This window comes from Rhinatrema bivittatum, chromosome 2, assembly GCF_901001135.1.
Source record: "Rhinatrema bivittatum chromosome 2, aRhiBiv1.1, whole genome shotgun sequence".
Classification (NCBI taxonomy): Eukaryota; Metazoa; Chordata; class Amphibia; order Gymnophiona; family Rhinatrematidae; genus Rhinatrema; species Rhinatrema bivittatum.
The window spans coordinates 213470078-213489559 of NC_042616.1; the positions used below are offsets into that span (position 1 = coordinate 213470078).

General features: G+C 41.9%; 1 protein-coding gene across 6 annotated transcripts in view; it reads right to left on the bottom strand.

Moving 5' to 3' along the window:
* OSBPL3 (oxysterol binding protein like 3) overlaps positions 1-19482 on the bottom strand; it is a 261110-nt gene that overhangs the window by 82707 nt on the left and 158921 nt on the right. For all 6 annotated transcript variants that reach the window (XM_029589131.1, XM_029589129.1, XM_029589130.1 and 3 more), the window contains 3 exons: positions 3840-3956; positions 643-696; positions 283-396 (listed from right to left, as the gene is read on the bottom strand). In XM_029589131.1, coding sequence (XP_029444991.1) covers positions 283-396; positions 643-696; positions 3840-3956 — 285 coding nt within the window. The remainder of the gene's footprint in view (positions 1-282; positions 397-642; positions 697-3839; positions 3957-19482) is intronic.

Consider the following 19482-nt stretch of genomic DNA (forward strand, 5'->3'; position numbering starts at 1 on the left):
TAAAAACACACTCCAGGTTCTATCTACTGTTTCTGGTACTTTGAAGGGAATGTCTTATGTTTTCACAGTACAAAGCATTGTAGCATTTCTCACAAACCAATGATCTGGAAATGTGGCAGGTCATGTAGCAGAGTAAACAATGCTAGCTTATAAAATAGATTTTGAAGGTCAAATTATACTTTCATTGAACTCCAGTTGCAAACTCCACACAACCAGTTTTGACAGACATATTTCATTTAGGAGATGCATTCAAGCACAGCACTATTTGACCCAGAGATATACCTTCAGATGGTAGATATGTTCCTCCGTATCCAGATCAATGCATTTGGTTGACTTCTTTATGGACATTACAGAAAGTCCAACATCAATGCAGCCATGCAATTTCCCCTTCTCAATCTATGAAAAAGTAAATAAATGATAGCCACATGAACAATGGAATTTGTAGACAGTCATTTTTAGCTATATTATTTTCTTGTGAAAATCTACAACTGAAAAAAAAGACCCTTCCATGACAGTTAACAAGAAATGAATTGTTAGTCCTATAAAACATTTATCGCCTTATTTTTGTTTTATTAACCTTATTTCCATGCAAGTCAGTGTATAATCACTACTACAGTCCATTTCCTACCGAAAGCAACTTACATCAGCTTGAGCCTTCGCATATTTCAAGATTCCTTTGTCCAAGAAGAAATACCTCTGAAAGTGACAAATACATCAATTAACCACACAAATACATATACCATCTGGAGAATGTTTCAGGGGACTCCTGCATGGCCATTAGAAAAGAAAGATGAAAGGTATTTTTTTGATCAAAAAGTGATTTGATGGTAATTAATAGAATGACTAAGAACATGCCATACTGAGTCAGACCAAGGGTCCATCAAGCCCAGCATCCTGTCTCCAACAGTGGCCAATCCAGGCCACAAGAATCTGGCAGTATATGCTAGTTTTCCAATTTGTCTTCACTCAAGAACATTTTAAAGTAGAGAATGCAGAAGCATGGCTTTGGGAATGCTTTCCATCATAGATTTATAGAAGGGGTGTGGCATGTGCAATGCTAGGTCCGATTGCATGGAGGGGGGAATATCCATTAGCATGTGTGGATGGATGGATGGGTGGGTAGAGGAAGTGTGCGAGGATGTGAGGTTTATACATTAGGGCACAGAGCTATGTTTAGTGTGAGAGGTATCTGGAGGATAGATGTGGAATGTGATTTTTTTTTGGGTGGGAGGAGTTGTGTTTTGGAGGGGGTAGACCTATGTGTAAGTAGCAGATGTGGTTATGAGACAGTATGTGGGTGGCTGTATGTGGCTGGGTATTTATATAAAATAGATATGTGTGGAAGGGGTGTGGGTGTATGCATATGTGGGGGAAAGGTTAAGTGTGTGTATATTGGGGCGGATGTATGTGGTTGGGGTTCTGTGGAGAGGCAGGATTGCATATGAAGAGCTGTGGGTGAGGTTTTTTTTTTTTAAATAGGAGTAAGACTGTAGGTGGAAAATGTGGTTGTAGCAAGTGTGTGTGTGTGTGTGTGTGTGAGTGTGTGTGTGAGTGTGTGTGAGAGAGTGTGTGAGAGAGTGTGCGCACCAAGTTGTGTGTATGGTAAACTGAGAAGCTGCCTCATTTATTTTCCCTGTTTCTGTGGGAGTGGTTGGGAAGGAGGGAACACTTTGGAAGTGCCATCCTTTGCCAGCTGCTTTGGTTATTTTCCCTTTCTCTGTCTCTGCCTGTGTTATGGGCAAAGGTCTGGTAGGGTGGCAGGGGACGTTCGGAAAGACACATGGTCGACATTTTAACAGATAAACAGCTTCTAACAGTTTCCCATAGAAAGCAATAGGAATGATTCGGTTTTTTTGGAGGCTTGGTTCTCTAAAAAAAAAAAAAAATACTGACCTGATGTTTCTGATTTTCAAATTCATCTGAGATATTCACATTTTCTTCTTGCATGCCAAAATTTGATAAATTTCAATCCTTTTTTGGAGAGAGAGCTATTGTGCCTACAGACAGACATTGATTTCTTTTACATAATCTTTCCAACATTTCATATGTTGGAAAGCCTAAACAAGCATTTCATCACTGTTCCATGGCATGCCAGGATGTGTTTGTTATAACAGAGTTTTAATCCTGTGGCACAAGCAGAAGCATGAGCACCTGCAAGGCTAAGAATGATTCAGCCCTGGGCATTATTTCGGTACTGTGAAGAAGGCACACACGATTGGAACATCCTGCTACTATAAAGCCCCCGATGAACAAAGAGAATGCTGCCAGTATATTGGGCCACATGGCATAAAATCAAGCTCTACTTTAAAAAAAAAAAAAAAAAAAAAGTTACATGACAGAAAACCGCAGGGTAAAATAGTTCCAGCTGCCACTTATTAAATCAGTCTTTATATGGCCCTCTGACCAGGGCACCTTAAAAGTAATGCTTGCAAATATTATAAAGCAGTATGAAACTGCACGGTAAATGGGCAACCAAAGTCAGACCAGGTGGACTAGATACATTTTAAGATTACTCCCGAAGGAAGAGAAAGAGAAAAAAAAGATTTAGCATCCTCAGCTTTTGAGGGGAGTTTATTCCACAGGGTGGAGACTTGAAAGAGAGAAAGCTTAAAAATGGGACATTCTAGGAATAGAGAAACCGTGTTTGATTGAGAATCAACAAAGAGAAAAAGGCACGGTAAAGCTCATCAGGACAAGGCTAAGGGGGCAGTTGCAGGTACACTTTAGCACCCTGGAGGTTATTCTGTATTTAATGGGAAGCCAGAGGAGAAGTGCATGAAGCAAGATCATGTCACGAGCGACGACATGGGAGGCAGCAGAGCAGTTTGCAGAGTTCTGCAGGAATTGGAAACACTGAAGGAATGTATTAGCAAGCCCTTGAGACAGCTCTTACAGTAGTCAAGTTGGCAAAAAAAAAAAAAAAAAAGCACAAAGGAGAGTGCAGAAAGAGAAGAGTGTGTTTTATGACTGTTAAATGGTAGGAGAGTACACAAAGGGATAGATGAAGAGCAACGGGTCAATAGTGACCTGCAGGCTTTTCAGAAAATTAAAAGCTGGGAGACAGATTAAATCAATAGGCACCGAGTGGTCACTTTTCAAAAATAAATGCTCAGGGGGTAATACTTAAGTTATTGGCCGGATTGCAACGTTAACCGGATACACTTATCTGGCAAACTTTGGAGGGATATTCTGTGGTGCAGCCATGCCACTGAATATAGCTGGCTCTCTTTAAGACTACTCTATGGCAAGACTAGAGCTAGCGGAATAAGTTATCCAGATAACTCTGAACATCTGGCTAATTTAACTCCACCCCAAAATCGCCCCCTAAACGTTAGCCGGATAATTGGGGGAAATGTTGAAAACTCAGCATTTAAACCAATAACTCGTGAATTATCTGGCTAAATGCCGTTGAAAATTAATCAGAGTGTCTAAATTTAGGGGCCGAAATTTAAGTTTGCAGTTTGCCTAGATTTAGGCCCCTAAGTTAAGTGCCTAGTGCCAAAAATCAGTGCTAAACTCCTAACTTTTTTTCCCCCTCTCATCCCAACTCCATCCCTGTAGCCAACCACATTTCAGGATCTTAGCCCTGGTCATTTTTCAGAGGGGCTGATTTTGGTGCCCTTTAGTGATTCTACCTGTCAAGTAAAATGAGGTTATAACCATAAACATGTTTTTTCCCCGTTAAAGTAGATCATAGATGAACCCCACATATACAAAAATTAAAAGCAAGGTCCTTCTTGCAAAATCTACACGCACTTCTCTTTTTTCCAATAAAAATACCAATGTACAAAGATACTGAACATCATGGTGAAACCAGAAGCTACCCAACATTAGCCTACCTTGTGCCAGCCTTTCAGTGGCCATTTTCTCTTCTTCAGCAGGTACCCTTCCTGTTTCGGTGCTTCCTGGGCATAACTCATACTGCCCCGCAGCCCCTCTACAATCTCCCAGCTGTCCTGTTCCGAAAAGAAACAAAACCACTGTGTCAGACCACTCGTGTGCAGTTGTCAATGTACATACAACAGGACAGGGCTTTAGATCACCAATTGTTCTGCATTTCATCCACAAGCTACGGAGTGCACTGCTTATCACACTAGAACAGATATCTTTCAAACTGTTTTACTGAATTCCAGATAGATAAAGATGTCAACAGATCTTCAAGGAGACAGACATTATGCGTACAATATGGCAAACAAATGCAGCATCTTTTCCATATTTTAATGAGGTTGAACGTAGCCAATCAGAAGTCCAAAGTCTGCAGAATTTGTGGCTTTTAGATGAACATTAAACAGGTTGTAAACAGTCACATGACTGCTTCAAAGCCACCAGAATCTTATGTTTTTGTCTTCAGTTTTCCCAGTGAGACGATCCAGAAATTTAATATGCTTACAGCATGGCCACTATAGTGAGTTTTGCCACCAAGAAGAGAAGGTATACCGGCTTTTTCCTGGAATTGGGCCCATCTGTAATGTAGAGCCTGTCATTTTATGTATAGCACTAAATACATCTGGCCAGAGTTCTCGGATATACTTACGCACCAATGATTTTGCAGAGAACATCTCCTACAACATATATCCAGAGCACATGTAGCCAAATTCTACATAAAGAAACCAGTTTTAGGAATGTCCGAACAGAATGTTATACTATGTGTCAAAATGGGTACAGCACTTTAGAGTTTTGCTGGTAATTCCCCGCTGAGCCTCGATAAAATCAAACCCCCCACAACTCCTTCCCAGTTTACTTGAAAGTTCAACTTCCTTTCCCCTGACCTGGGCAGAAGAGAGTATTGCAAATGCGCAAAATAAAAAAAAAACTCTTTCATGTTTCCTTTGTGCTTGCAGAAAGCTCCAACTATATGAGAGGTCTAGAGCAGAAGTTCTCTACCCAGCCAGTCTGGGTTTCAGGATCTCCACAGTGAACACACAGGAGACAGATTTACATACAATGGGGATAGTGCATGCAATTCTCTCATATCAATATTTAATTGTGGATATCCTGAAAACCTGACCAGCTAGATGTGTTTCCAAGGACCGGGTTGAAAACCACCAGTCTAGAGAAGTGCTTGTATGTACAGAGCTGCATGTATGGAAACGCAGGTATCAACCTGATCTTGAAAGCGGAGAAGACCCATTATGGTGACATTAATGCAGGATTTTTAATAAGGTTTTTCACTTTATGAACAACTTTATCTTTTAGTCATGCAAAAAACCCCCAGCATATTTAGTTTCCCCAGGAGGAAAAAAAGGGATCCGGCCAAGCCAGTGTCAGATGACTGGAAGACCAATAGGTGAACCTTCTAGTTCAGTTCTAATCCTGCAATACGCCCTAGTTGATTCGCCCCTTTATATGTTATTTCCCCCTACCTTGTTCAACTTTATGGATTGTTCATTGTTCTCTGTAAAGCTCGTTAGCTGCATTTTTTGTTTACTGTAAACCGATGAGATGTTCCCAAAGTTCAACGGTATATAAAAGCTTATAAATAATTAAATAAATAAATAGTCAATCCTAGTCTAAACCTGAACCATCTGCATAAGAAATAGGTTGGAATTTGCTCATCTATTACGTGGCCATCTCAGGAAAAAGCTATGTGCCCTAACATATATGGAAATGCAGTGCCATTTTTTTATTTCCTCAGTGCTTCTGAGGATCCCCCCAACCTCCACCATGTAACAATTCAACCAGAAAACTAAGTAATCATTTTGTCAAAGTCCAACCAGAAATACATTTTCTGAAGTGCATGGCCAGGAGATGGGCTTTCTCCCAACACACAAGGGGACTGGGTGAACAGAAAATAGCGTACTGGATGACGTGAAGACCTGGCTGGGGATTCTGATTGTGTTACATGGTACTGTGCTCTTTTATAGGAACTTGCCAAGATTAAACACACGCACACATACACTTTATTATCACATCTGCTGGGCCTAGACTTACACCCAAGAAAAAGAAAATAAAGACATTTAAAAAACACACAGAAAGAATACAGTAGAGAGAAAAAAAATACAGAATACAGTGGCAAGAGGTCCAATATCAATAAGAAATTTATCAAGCATACATTTTGGAGAGATTATACAAGGAACTGGAAATTTAAAAAAAAAAGTTTGAGATGTTAATCATTGTCCTTAAAAGCTCCTTGAATGCACCCGTAGTTATCTAAAGAAGATATACATACATGCTACTGACTGTTTAAAGGCAGGCATACAAAACAGAAAGTTACTTTATAGCATATACATTTGTACCATACAGCCAATTAAGAATCCCTCACATTCAGAGCCCTAACTGTTTAAGACTTGCCCGATTGTAGGTTTTTCTTTATAAGACTGTCACTTTTAATAGCTCTATCACTTTACCATTCATGTTAAATATTTAGGGGCCTGATTCACTAAGGGGTAGATTTTCAAAGGGTTACATGCGTAACCCCTGAAAACCTACCCCAAATCCCCCCCTGTGCGCGCCGAGCCTATGTTGCATAGGCTCGGTGGCGCGCGCAAGCCCTGGGATGTGCGTAAGTCCCGGGGCTTTCCTGGGGGAGGGGGGGCATGTCGCGGCGACGTGTCATCCAGGGGTGTTCTGGGGGTGGGGCTGCGGGCATGGTTCTGGCCCGGGGGCGTGGTCGCAGCCTCCGGACCAGCCCCCAGACCAGAACATGATGCGCCGGCAGCCGGCCCGAGCGTGTGCGTTAGTTACACCTGCCTCGAGCAGGCGTAACTTCTGGAATAAAGGTAGGGGGAGGCGGAGGGAACGGAAACCGGCTGCACGGCTCAGCACGCGCAAGCTGCCGATTTTGCTCAGCCTGCGTGTGCCGATCCCAGATTTTAACGGCTAAGTGCATGTCTATTAAAATCCCGCGTACTCTTGTTTGCGCCTGGTGCGCGAACAAAAGTACGCGTGTGCGTAATTTGGTAAAATCTACCCCTAAGGCTTTTCACCCATTCTGTACCTATAAGAAAAGGCCTTGCTAAGTCAGGCCCTTCATGGAAAGAATCCATATGGGAGGTGGCAGGCCCACACATAAGCTCAGAAGTGAAATACAGAGGTGGGGAAGAAAGGAATCTGAATTTATGAACTGCTGTCTCCTGCCAACTATATGGTAAGTCACTATCCGGAAACCACAACATAATCAGCAGCATTAGCACTGCTACAAAGATAAAGAAAGTACAAAAGATCAAGGGAATGAAGAACTGGCCAACCATGACAAAGATGGAGCAAAGAGGTTTTAACACCAGAAATAACTACACCATTTTTCTGTGCGTTGTGCCCGCAATAGCGATGCTTTACTGGGAAACTGTTTTTATCGCACATGCTATTCAGGCAGGAAGGGAGGGAAAGACAAATATGTCACTCTACTATTTATAACACTCTAAGAGGAGGTACTTTTAACTCAAAGTGGAGTTTGGGGGGGCTGGTTTTACATACACAGTAGGAGGTACGAACAACAAAACTGACATTGCTGAAGATTTTCTGTTTCAATTGATCAAAGGTACAAGAGGAGTTGATTTGTACAATGCACTCTCTACCTCGCTTGTTTAAAATCTTCAGAGATGTCAACTTTGTTGTTCGTACCTCTGACTGTGTATTTGAAAACCTCCCCTCAACAGAGTTAAAAATGCCCCTCTTAAGGTGGTATAAATAGTAGAGTGAAATATTGGTCTCTACAGAGGTGCTCTCTCTTTCTCTCTCTGCGTTATATTAATCAGCACATGAAGCAAAAAACAGCGCAGGTGCAATACATTTATCGCACCTTGCAGAAATTACCCATGCAATATAGGAGCAGGGAAATTATCCTAATCACGCCCCCTTTTTTTTTTTTTTATCATGAGCTTACTAGCAACAATGTTACAGCATCCTATATTAGCTTCGGAAACAAGCAGCCAACAATGAAAATAAAAATTAGAATTTCATATTGAAGCTCTTTAAAATTACTAGTGGAGAGAGAGAGAGAGAGAGAGAATTTGTTGTAATTATCTCACATCTAAAATCCCTAATGAAAATAAATACGTCAGTTAAAGGAGTCAAGACAAGTTCTTTAATTGTTATGAACGCAGGGATTTATTAACATGGGCTAAGAATCCACACACATAGAATGTAATATTTAATTTTTTAAAAGGCAATTAGTCTACATTAGGAAGTGGGCCTTTTGATCTACTTCCTGCATCTGGCAGCCTCTCTTAGAATTTGTACTGCAAATGTCAAACCTAGCAAGCTGTTCTATTACTGCTGCCAAAGAAACGAGATAGACCGACAGAGATGGGGAAAGGAGGATTCAGAAATTCTTTGAGTAGTTTCTGGGTCCCACATCAAAGAGTAACATTGTAAGTGATGGCAGATGAAGACCAAAAAGGTCCATCATATTGACTCAGCTCAAGTTTAGTCAGGATTAAAAAATATCTGGAATTTTTTTTTGTATTTCTGTGTGCAGCAGTAACCAAGAAAGTAAATAGAATGCTAGGGATTATTAGGAAAGGAATGGAGAATAAAACAGAAAATATCATAATGCCTCTATAATCACTCCATAGTGCAACCTCATTTTGGGCTAGATTTTAAAAGCCCTGCGCGCGTAAATCCTGCTGGATTTACGTGCACAGGGCATTTGCGCACCAGCGGCCTATTTTGCATAGGCCGCTGGTGCGGTCAAAGCCCCGGAGCTTCGTAAAAGGGGCAGGAGGGGGCGTGTCCGGGGGTCAGGGGGCGGTCCCGAGTCCCCCGGCACTGCGGCCTGTGCCGGGGGATGCCGAGGCACAGCTTCAAGCAGGCGTAACTTGCCCAACAAAGGTAGGGGGGGGATTTAGGTAGGGCTGGGGGGTGGGGTAGATAGGGGAAGGGAGGAGAAGGTGGAGGGACGCGGAGGGAATGGAGACAGGCTGCGCGGCTCGCGCAGGCTGCCGATTTTGCACAGCCTTGCGCGCGCCGACCCCGGATTTTATAGGCTATGCGCGTATCTTATAAAATCCGGTGTACTTTTGTTTGCGCCGGTGGCACGAACAAAAGTACACACGCGCGTATGTTTTTAAGATCTACCTCAGCAAGTATTGTGTACAGTTCTGGTTACCACATTTCAAAAACAGATATAGCAGAATTAGAAAAGGTACAGAACTGCGACCAAAATGATAAAGGAGATGGAACAATTCCCCTATGACGAAAGGATAAAAAGAGTTTAGGACTCTTTAGCGTGGAGAAGAGACGCTGAGGAGAGATACGATAGAGGTATATGAAATAATGAGTGTAATGGAACAAGTACCATATTTTTCACTCCATAAGACACAACTGACCATAAGACGCACGTAGGATTCAGAGCAGGAAAATTAGAAAAAAAAAATGGTGTGCTAAACCGGCTCTGTTCCCGAGCGTCTGTGCGTCTTATGGAGCAAATTAGGGTAGGGCATAAAATGATTTTTTTTGTCCCCATTCCCCATCCCTTTAAATTTAATTAACTACAACCCCCTACCCTCCTGAACCCCCTAAGACTTGCCAAACATCTCTGTTGGTCCAGTGGTGGTCCAAAGAGATCTCCTGCACTTGGGCCGTCGGCTGCCAGTATTCAAAATGGCGCCGATAGCCTTTGCCCTTACTATGTCACAGGGGCTACCGGTGCCATTGGTCGGCCCTGTCACATGGTAGGAGCAATGGATGGCTGGCACCATCATGGAATAAACAACTGTTAATCGGTTGTTTATTCTTTCGAAAAGTACAAACATCAGGAGACACACAATGAAGTTACTAGGTAATATATTTAAAACTAATAAGAGAAAATATTTTTTAGTCAACAAATAATTATGTTCTGGAATTCGTTTCCAGAGGATGTGGTGAAAGCTGTTAATGTAGCTGCGATTAAAAAGGTTTGGACAAGTTCCTGGAGATTTGCAGAAATCCACTGCTTATTCTTGGAAAAAGCAGCTTGGAATATATCTACTCCTTGGGATCCTTCCAGGTACCTATGACCTGGCTTGGCCACTGTTGGAAACAGGATACTGGGCTTAATGGACCCTTGGCCTGACCCAGTCTGGCAAGTCTTATGTTCTCGTGCTCTTATGTAACACATGAAGAAGAAAGCATAGCAATGCGAGACAGTACTCAGAAAAGCAGTGCCAGGAGGACCAATCTAACTACCAAATAATGTCAGTATGTATCACCTCCAACTCCCTTCTTTAAACAGGTCTAGCATTAATTCCATGCCCTCCAGTTTGGCATCATCATGTACCTTGCACTCCTCACTAAGAAGATACTTGGTATGGTTTGTTCTTGATTTGGGAGAAGGAGGTTGTGTTACTTCTATGCCCTTTGGATGCAACAGCTGGAACCCACAAACCCCCCCCCCCCCCCCCAAAAAAAAAACAAACCAAAACACACCTTTCCTGCTACCATATGAATTTGGCTCCAAATAAAGGCTTTCCTGTCCCAAAACATCTTCAATAGTAATCATTTGATATCCAGTGCAATTATGAGAGGAGAAATCTATATACTCAATTTACATATCCAAACATTCAATCAAATAGGATCTCCTAACTGGATTTAAGGGATTTCCTATTCCCTCATTGGATACCCCTGGATGTAGAATTCCTGTTTCTCTACAGCTCTGATGCTGCACCCACATAGGCAGTATTCCTCTCCTCCTGTTTAGTACCTTGTGGGCAAAACTCTTCTCCAAGTCACAGCAGACCACTGTGCAGGTTTCCAAGATCCTTCCTGGACTAGGACCGGTGCAAGGGTCCTACTGGGCTTGAAGCTTTCTGATAGTGTTTCCCCCACCTTGGAGACACTTCATTGGCTCTATAGAGTCTATAGAATTTTTTAAAATTCTGTAATTGGTACATCTAACCCTATGTGGTTCTGGGCCGTAGATGAATTGAAATAATACATTCCAACCAAAACAGTATGGCTATTCCAGGATGTGACAATGGCCCTTCCAACACCTGCTATGCCGAAATTCTCTCTCTCTCCCTCCTTAGGGAATGTTTAACTAACAAAATGAGACTCAATAAGGATTATGCACACTTCACAAAACCATATAAACTTGTTTTAACATTGCTTTCAATAACCAGTACTTGAGATTGTGATGGATGGATGTCTGCTCTTTTTCTCCACACTTATTTTTGTTCATCTTAGTTGGTTTTGTTTGTCACTTATATGTGGCTGTAATTTTATGCTGAATTAATGTAAGCCATCCAGGGTTTCTATTTGAAAATTGGGCAACATACAAACAAATAAAAATACATACAGCTTTCACAACCTCAGTTTTTGAAGAATAATCCACAGTAGCAGATCACTTGCTAACACATTTATACAAAGCAAATGTATAGTTTATTCTCCTTGTTACATTAGAGTGCATGTGTCACATGAGTAGAATGTACGCATCATGGGTGGAAAGGGGCACAGAAATGAACGCTACTTGCTCATTTGTCATAACTGTTACTCATAGTAGGAGCCACAGCATTATCTGTTCTCCAAAATCTATTCTTACAAGAACAAGACTGGAAACTATCAGCAGGGGAGAGAGTATTTGCTGTAATTATCTCTCGGCTAAACCCCTAAATAAAAACAAACACATCAGCTAAGGTAGTCAAGATAGGTTCTTTGTTATGCACTAGGGGATATATAGAAACATATAGAAACATAGAAACATAGAAATGACGGCAGAAGAAGACCAAATGGCCCATCCAGTCTGCCCAGCAAGCTTCCCTCATTTCTTTTCTCATACTTATCTGTTTCTCTTAGCTCTTGGTTCTAATTCCCTTCCACCCCCACCATTAATGTAGAGAGCGGTGATGGAGCTGCATCCAAGTGAAATATCTAGCTTGAGTAGTTAGAGGTAGTAGGGGTAGTAACCGCCGCAATAAGCAAGCTACACCCATGCTTATTTGTTTTTACCCAGATTATGTTATACAGCCCTTATTGGTTGTTTATCTTCTCCCCTGCCGTTGAAGCAGGGAGCTAAGCTGGATATGCGTGAGGTATCAGTTTTTTTCTTCTCCCCTGCCGTTGAAGCAGAGAGCTATGCTGGATATGCATTGAAAGTGAAGTATCAGGCACATTTGGTTTGGGGTAGTAACCGCCGTAACAAGCCAGCTACTCCCCGCTTTGTGAGTGTGAATCCTTTTTTCTTCTCCCCTGCCGTTTAAGCAGAGAGCTCTGCTGGATGTGTGAAGTAACAGTTTTTCTTTTCCCCTGCTGTTGAAGCAGAGAACTATGCTGGATATGCATTGAAGTGAAGTATAAGAATGGAGTGATCAAGCTAGTTGAAAGGCATCAGGAATAGAGGAAGGTGGAGGTAGTAATTTGGATATTTGGTTTGGGGTAGTAACCGCCGTAACAAGCCAGCTACTCCCGTCTTTGTGAGTGCAAATCCTTTTTTCCACATTTCCTCTTGCTGTTGAAGCTTAGAGTGATGTTGGAGTCACAGTAACCATGTGTATGTTTATTGAATAAGGGTATTGTCTCCAGGCAGTAGCCATCATTCTGGCGAGTCACCCACTCTTCATTGGCGGCCTCTTGACTTTATGGATCCACAGTGTTTATCCCACGCCCCTTTGAAGTCCTTCACAGTTCTGGTCTTCACCACTTCCTCCGGAAGGGCATTCCAGGCATCCACCACCCTCTCCGTGAAGAAATACTTCCTGACATTGGTTCTGAATCTTCCTCCCTGGAGCTTCAAATCGTGACCCCTGGTTCTGCTGATTTTTTTCTTATGGTAAAGGTTTGTCGTTGCCTTTGGATCATTAAAACCTTTCAAGTATCTGAAAGTCTGTATCATATCACCTCTGCTCCTCCTTTCCTCCAGGGTGTACATATTTAGATTCTTCAATCTCTCCTCGTACGTCATGCGATGAAGATCCTCCACCTTCCTGGTCGCCCTTCTCTGTACCGCTTCCATCTTGTCTTTGTCTTTTTGTAGATACGGTCTCCAGAACTGAACACAGTACTCCAGGTGAGGCCTCACCAAGGACCTGTACAAGGGAATAATCACTTCCCTTTTCTTACTAGATATTCCTCTCTCTATGCAGCCCAGCATTCTTCTGGCTTTTGCTATCGCCTTGTCGCATTGTTTCGCAGACTTCATATCATTAGACACTATCACCCCAAGGTCCCTCTCCTGCTCCGTGCACGTCAGCCTTTCCCCCCCCCATCGAATACAGTTCATTTGGATTTCCGCTCCCCATATGCATGACTTTGCACTTCTTGGCATTGAATCTCAGCTGCCATATCTTCGACCACTCTTCCAGTTTCCTTAGATCCCGTCTCATTCTCTCCACTCCTTCCGGCGTGTCCACTCTGTTGCAGATCTTAGTGTCATCCGCAAAAAGACAAACCTTACCTTCTATCCCGTCCGCAATGTCGCTCACAAAGATATTGAACAGGACCGGTCCCAACACCGATCCTTGCGGTACACCACTTAAAACCGCTCTCTCTTCAGAGAAGGTTCCGTTTACCGTCACACATTGTCTTCTGTCCGTCAACCAATTTGCAATCCAGGTCACCACCTTGTCACTCACTCCCAAGCTTCTCGTTTTATTCCCCAGTCTCCTGTGCGGAACCGTATCAAAAGCTTTGCTGAAATCCAAGTATATGACATCGAGCGCTCTTCCTTGGTCCAATTCCTTGGTTACCCAGTCAAAAAAGTCAATCAGATTTGTCTGACAGGATCTTCCCCTGGTGAATCCATGATTGCCTCTGGTCCATCAATTCTCCGGACTGTAGATAGTTCACTATTCTCTCTTTCAGCAGAGACTCCATTACTTTTCCCACCACCTGTGCTAAGAATCTATAGGTACAGAACATACTATCTAATTATTTTTAAAGCAAATAGATAACATCAGGAAATTGGCCTTTTAATCTATTACTTGCATCTACCAGCTCCCAAAATTACTTCTACAGAGAACACAAAATTAACATTTTTTTTTTTTATTGAGTGCATATGAGAGAGAGAGAGAGAGAGAGAGAAGGGCTGTATTTGCACTGGGGATATGAGTGTGATCCTCAGATTCCCTAGACCCTCTTCATGCTCCCTTCCACCAACAAATACTGCCGATCTGGGCAAAGCAGGAGGACTTCAATTCTCATAGATCATATCTGAAGGAAGGAGGTGGTCCCAGCAGTAGCGTATCTGATAACTTGTGCGTATAATTTTCCTGTACCATTCGTAACATTCTGTTCAATGGAAAGTTACACAAGAACATTTCTGCATATGTGCTTTTGAAAATAGAAATGGACATTGGACAGATGGTCAGGCACATAAGGTGTTCAACAGTATACATGCTGTAAAGAACTCCAAAAGTCACTAAGCCTAGAGGGTTTATCAAGCACCATGGGCTAGACAGCTCCTGTGACACAATGCGCTACAACTATCTTTTCTTTTGTGATAAAAACAACATTGAATCTATGGGCCAGAGGTGCTAAAAAGTTTTTCAAGAGTTTGTGTTTATAGGAAAAATGCTTTGCACATATGCTTCTAGGTGCATATGTTATGTTAAATAACCATAAAAATCTTATGGTACCTTTGGTAGCATCCTATTTCAATCAACATTTACAAACATGTTAGAGGTGAGTTGTCATTTGTTTGGTTTGCATTTTGTGTGCACAATTTCTTTTAGTGCACAATAAGCGAAATATGCACATATGCAATTGATTATTGGCATACACAAACATGTGGGTAAAAAAGAAAATGTAGTGAGTGCAAACACATTTTAAAACGAAACTGAAAACAAATGAAAAATGTTTTGACTGGTGAGTGCATGTAATGGTGTGGTAATGAGTGTGTATGGGGGGGGGGGGGGAGAAGAGGAAACTGAAAAAGGTTAAACTAGGTATATATGTGTCTAATCTGACTTAATTCTGTAAAGGTTATATCTGTTTTTCATGCTGGTTTTGCTGTTTCCTGCATGATTCAATACTATCACATGTGACTTAAATAAACAGTTATAAAAAAAAAAAAAAAGAAAAAATGTTTTGACTGCAGAACGCTAACACATCAGAACTATTATTTTCATTAGTTTCTACATATGGCACAGTCAGCCAGAGGAATTACTGTTAACCACCTGTATTTAAACCTTCAGGAAGCTGTTAAAGACACATTTATTTCAGTTAGCCTTTTTGCTTGAAGCATCTGTGATTTAGAACAGCTACACTGTTATTAAGCAGGGATATTTATTGCTTATATTTATTGCTACGTTAAATAGTTATACTGCTTATATAATATATTATATTTCTTTACTTATTACTATTTATTACCAGTTAAACTATTATTTCTTTATTTAGCTCTATGTTAAATTGTCAACCAGTTATACTGTTCCATATGTTCTACTGTTCCATGTAAAGCTCCGCTCTCTGTTGAGCAGTTCTTCGTTTTATGTAAACCGGAGTGATTTGTAGTCCCTACAAGAACTTCGGTATATAAAAATTAAAAATAAATAAATAAATAAATAAATAAATATTATGGCTCCATTAGTTAGGCTGTTTAGAGCTGGTTCTGCAGTAGGAAATATTGTGTAGTGGCTTGAGGATGTGTCTGTTTTGAAGTTTTATTGTTGTTTGTTTTATTGATTTTATGGTTGTATTTTTGTTACCAGCCTTGAACTTTGCCTAGTGTGGGATATATATTTTTAAATAAATACAAAAAAAAACCAATATGGGAAAGTCACTCTAAGAGAAGACCAACTTCTAAACTTTGCAGTGTCATCCCAAAGACTGGAAGATATGGGGCAACGCATCTCAGGAAAGAATCCATATCCGTGGTGGCCAGAGTCAGAGGAATACTAGGGTACATAAGGAAAAGCACAGCCAGTGGAAAAAAAAAAAAAGGAGGTGATAATGCCCCTGTACAAGTCATTGGTGGGACCTCATCTAGAACATTGTGTTCAGTTTTGGGGTTTATACCTCCATATGGAGACAGGGTGGAAGCAGTCCAGAGAAAGGCTACCAAAATGGTGCAGAGTTTGCACAAAAAGCCATATGAGATGAGACTTAAGGACCTTATATATACCCTAGAGGAGAAAAGAGACAAGGGAGATAGGATTGAGATATTCAAACCCCTCAAAAGGTATATTTATGTTTATTCAGCCTTTATTAGCCACCTTCACCAGGGCCCTAGGTGACATACAATTAAAGTATGCCTAATCATAACATATATAAACTAAATATCACCATGCGCATGAGTAAAATAAGATAAAAAAGTAAAACAGCATAAAATAAACAAAAACTAATTGAAAACAAGCAAAATAAAACACACAGGGGCGGATTTTAAAAGCCCTGCGCGCGTAAATCCTTCCGGATATACGCGCGCAGGGCACTCGCGCGCCGGCGCACCTATTTTGCATAGGCTGCCGGCGCGCATAAAGCCCCGGGACGCGCATAAGTCCAGGGGCTTTCTAAAAGGGGCGTGTCGGGGGCGTGGCCAGAGTGACACAGCGTTTCGGGGGCGGCGACGAAGGCATGGTTTCGGCCCGGGGGGTGTTCCAGGGCGTGGCCGCGGCCTCCGGACCAGCCCCCAGGACCGGAACACGGAGCGGGGCTGCCGGCTGGCGGCAGGCGTAACTTTGCCAACAAAGGTGGGGGGGGGGGTGTTAGATAGGGCTGGGGGGTGGGTTAGGTAGGGGAAGGGAGGGGAAGGCGGGGGGAGGGCGAGGGAACAGGCAGCGCGTGCTGGGCTCGGCGCGCGCAGGTTGCACAAATGTGCACCCCCTTGCGCGCACCAACCCCGGATTTTATAAGCTACGCGCGTATCTTATAAAATCCAGCGTACTTTTGTTCGCGCCTGGTGCGTGAACAAAAGTATGCGTTCGTGCAAATTTTAAAAATCTACCCCACAGTGCATACTGCCAGATTAATAAAAAGTTTGCCACCTCACATGTAGCTTCATAAATCAAAGGCCTGTCGGAATAAAAAAAAAAGTCTCCAGCATAACTTCAAACGTTTTTACACAAGTTGTTAACTGAAGATTTTCAGGCAGGGAGTTCCATAAGACAGGAACTGCGCCAAAAAAGGATTTCACAGAGTCTCTGCCAGGTGCACCTGTCATACTAATGGAACATCCAGCAGATCACGCTGTGAGGAGCAGAGAGAGAGAGTGACTATAAATTCTTAACATTGAATTTGCCCAGGGAAGAGAGAGTCAAGCACCGAAAGTTTACATACTAATAGCGCAATCTCAAAATGTCACACACCTCCGAACAGATAGCTAATGGAGGTCATGTAAAAGGGGTAAAATGTGATCCTTCTTTTTTTTCCCTGATACTGGCTCAGACGCAGCATTCTGTAGTATCTGTAATGCCTTTGATGCATATGCTGGTAATCCCGTGAGAACTGAGTGACAGTAGTCAAGATAAAGTAAAATCTTAACTTGTACTATAGATCTAAAATCAGGGGCATCTAAAAGCGGCATCAAACCACGCAACAATGGTAGCTTAAAAAATCCAGATCTCACTACTGACTTAACTTTGAAAAGTCAGATTAGCATCAATAATAATAATACCTACATTTTTAGCTGAGAGATGACTAGAATGCCAGTATCTTTAATGCAAAAAAAATGTACGAAGCTGACCAAATACTTGAGCACTGTAGAACAATATCTCAGTCTTTGAAAGATTAAACAGCAGTTTGCTATGACTCAGCCATTTCCTATCTGCAGATAAACAAATAGCAATCATCTCAGAAGTTTCAGGCCATGAAGAACATACCAGAAATTTAAAAAAACCGATCACTATCTGCATATAACCGGTGTCCCACACAGAGACCGGCTAGCATTTTGCAAATGGATACTATATAGATGTTGAATAGCACAGCTGACGTGGCTGAAACCTGGAGGACACCAGTAGAGATGGAATGCTAGACTGAGCTGTCATTACCGATATGCACTTGAGACCGATTAGAAAGAAAAGATATAAAATACTGCAGCACCAGACCACAGACACCACACTCTCTCAGCTGATAGAAGAGGATTTGATGGTCCAAGGTATCGAACATGTAAGACAAGTAATGCACAAGCAGCCAACCTTTTTCAGAAGAAAGAATTTTCTGGGACAAGAGGTTCCAAGCAGATAGATTCAGGAGCAACATCAGAAAATGTTTCTTCTCTGAAAGGGTGGTGAATGCAAGGAATGGCACCCTAGTGGAACTGATATAAGCAAAACACAGTGATGAAACTAAAGCTCCCAACTAAGGATTCTCTGATTATGCCAAGCCAAGAAATGAGGGGAAGTCCGAGATCAATTGGGGACTATGGCATTGAACCAGGAATAAAAATGGGGCAGACTACATGGGTCATAAGGTCCTTATCTACCATCATATTCTATGTTTTTTTATGCTTTAAGTATTCTTTCTTGATGCTATAAAGTGAAAATTGTTATATGCATGATTTAATATTGAGGTATTGCATCATCATAGAACTGAAAGTTCAGGTGACTGATCAGCTAAAGAGTTAAAATGCAGTATCCAAATCCAAATTAACGGCCTCATTTTCTAAGCATTTTTACCAAACACAGAGAAAGGGAGAAAAGCCTTAGTAAATCAGACTCTAAAGTCAGGCATCCATGCTGCCTTGATTATTAATGTTTATGTGAAAAAGAGGAGGATCAAATGTGCTCTACAGGATACAAAAATGCAGGATCTGGCAGCATTCAAGAAGAAAAAAAGATACAGGAATTTGATGTAAAATTGTTTTCAGTAGATAAGCTGAATCTACCCCAAAATACCAAAATCAAAAATCCTTGTTTTACTTTTAATTGTACTCAGCAGGTTCTGATATCTTTTATTGGACCATTGTAAGTATTATCCAGATGTGATGCTGGACATATAAAAGGTTAGGTTTTGGGGGGGCGGGGGGTTGTCTCCCTGCGCCAAGTTAGCAGAATTGTCAAGTCATGTAGTGAATTGTCCGTGATATTTCCTGTCCTGTATGGCAGAATTCTGGAAGCTGGGCTGGTTCTGGAAGTTTCTCCAGGACACAGATGGTTACCACTATAGCTCAGTTCCTCCCGCCTCCCCCAGTAAAAAGCACTCACTAAAAAAGAGAAGAGTCAGCTTTTCAGCAGCTGGAGGTTTTTCTCCACTTGGGAATTTCCGCAGGGAGAAGTGCTCCAATGCTGTTGCACTGCTACAGGAAATTGACTATCTGGCTCCATGTCAATCTATGAAAAGCTTCCAGTTTATCATCCGTGTCCTGCTGTACAGCACACAAACAGGTCAACTCACGGTGGCTGTGCAATGTATATCAAGAGAACAGGAAACCTAAAGCACTGTATTCCTTCCTTCAATGAGAATGCAATATGGAATCACTGGATTTTAAAATTACCCACATGCAGACTTCAAATGCAAATCTAAGATTATATCAGGGATTCCAAAATGACTCCAGAACTTCCTCATCTAGGACAGAGACGACAGCAGCAGAAGTACATGGTAAATACATATCTCCCCCTGGCCAGTGCATCTCCTGCCCCCTCCCCTCCCGCCACATCCTCAACCCTCTCCCTACCTTACTGCCTGTTTTGTTTCATTTAG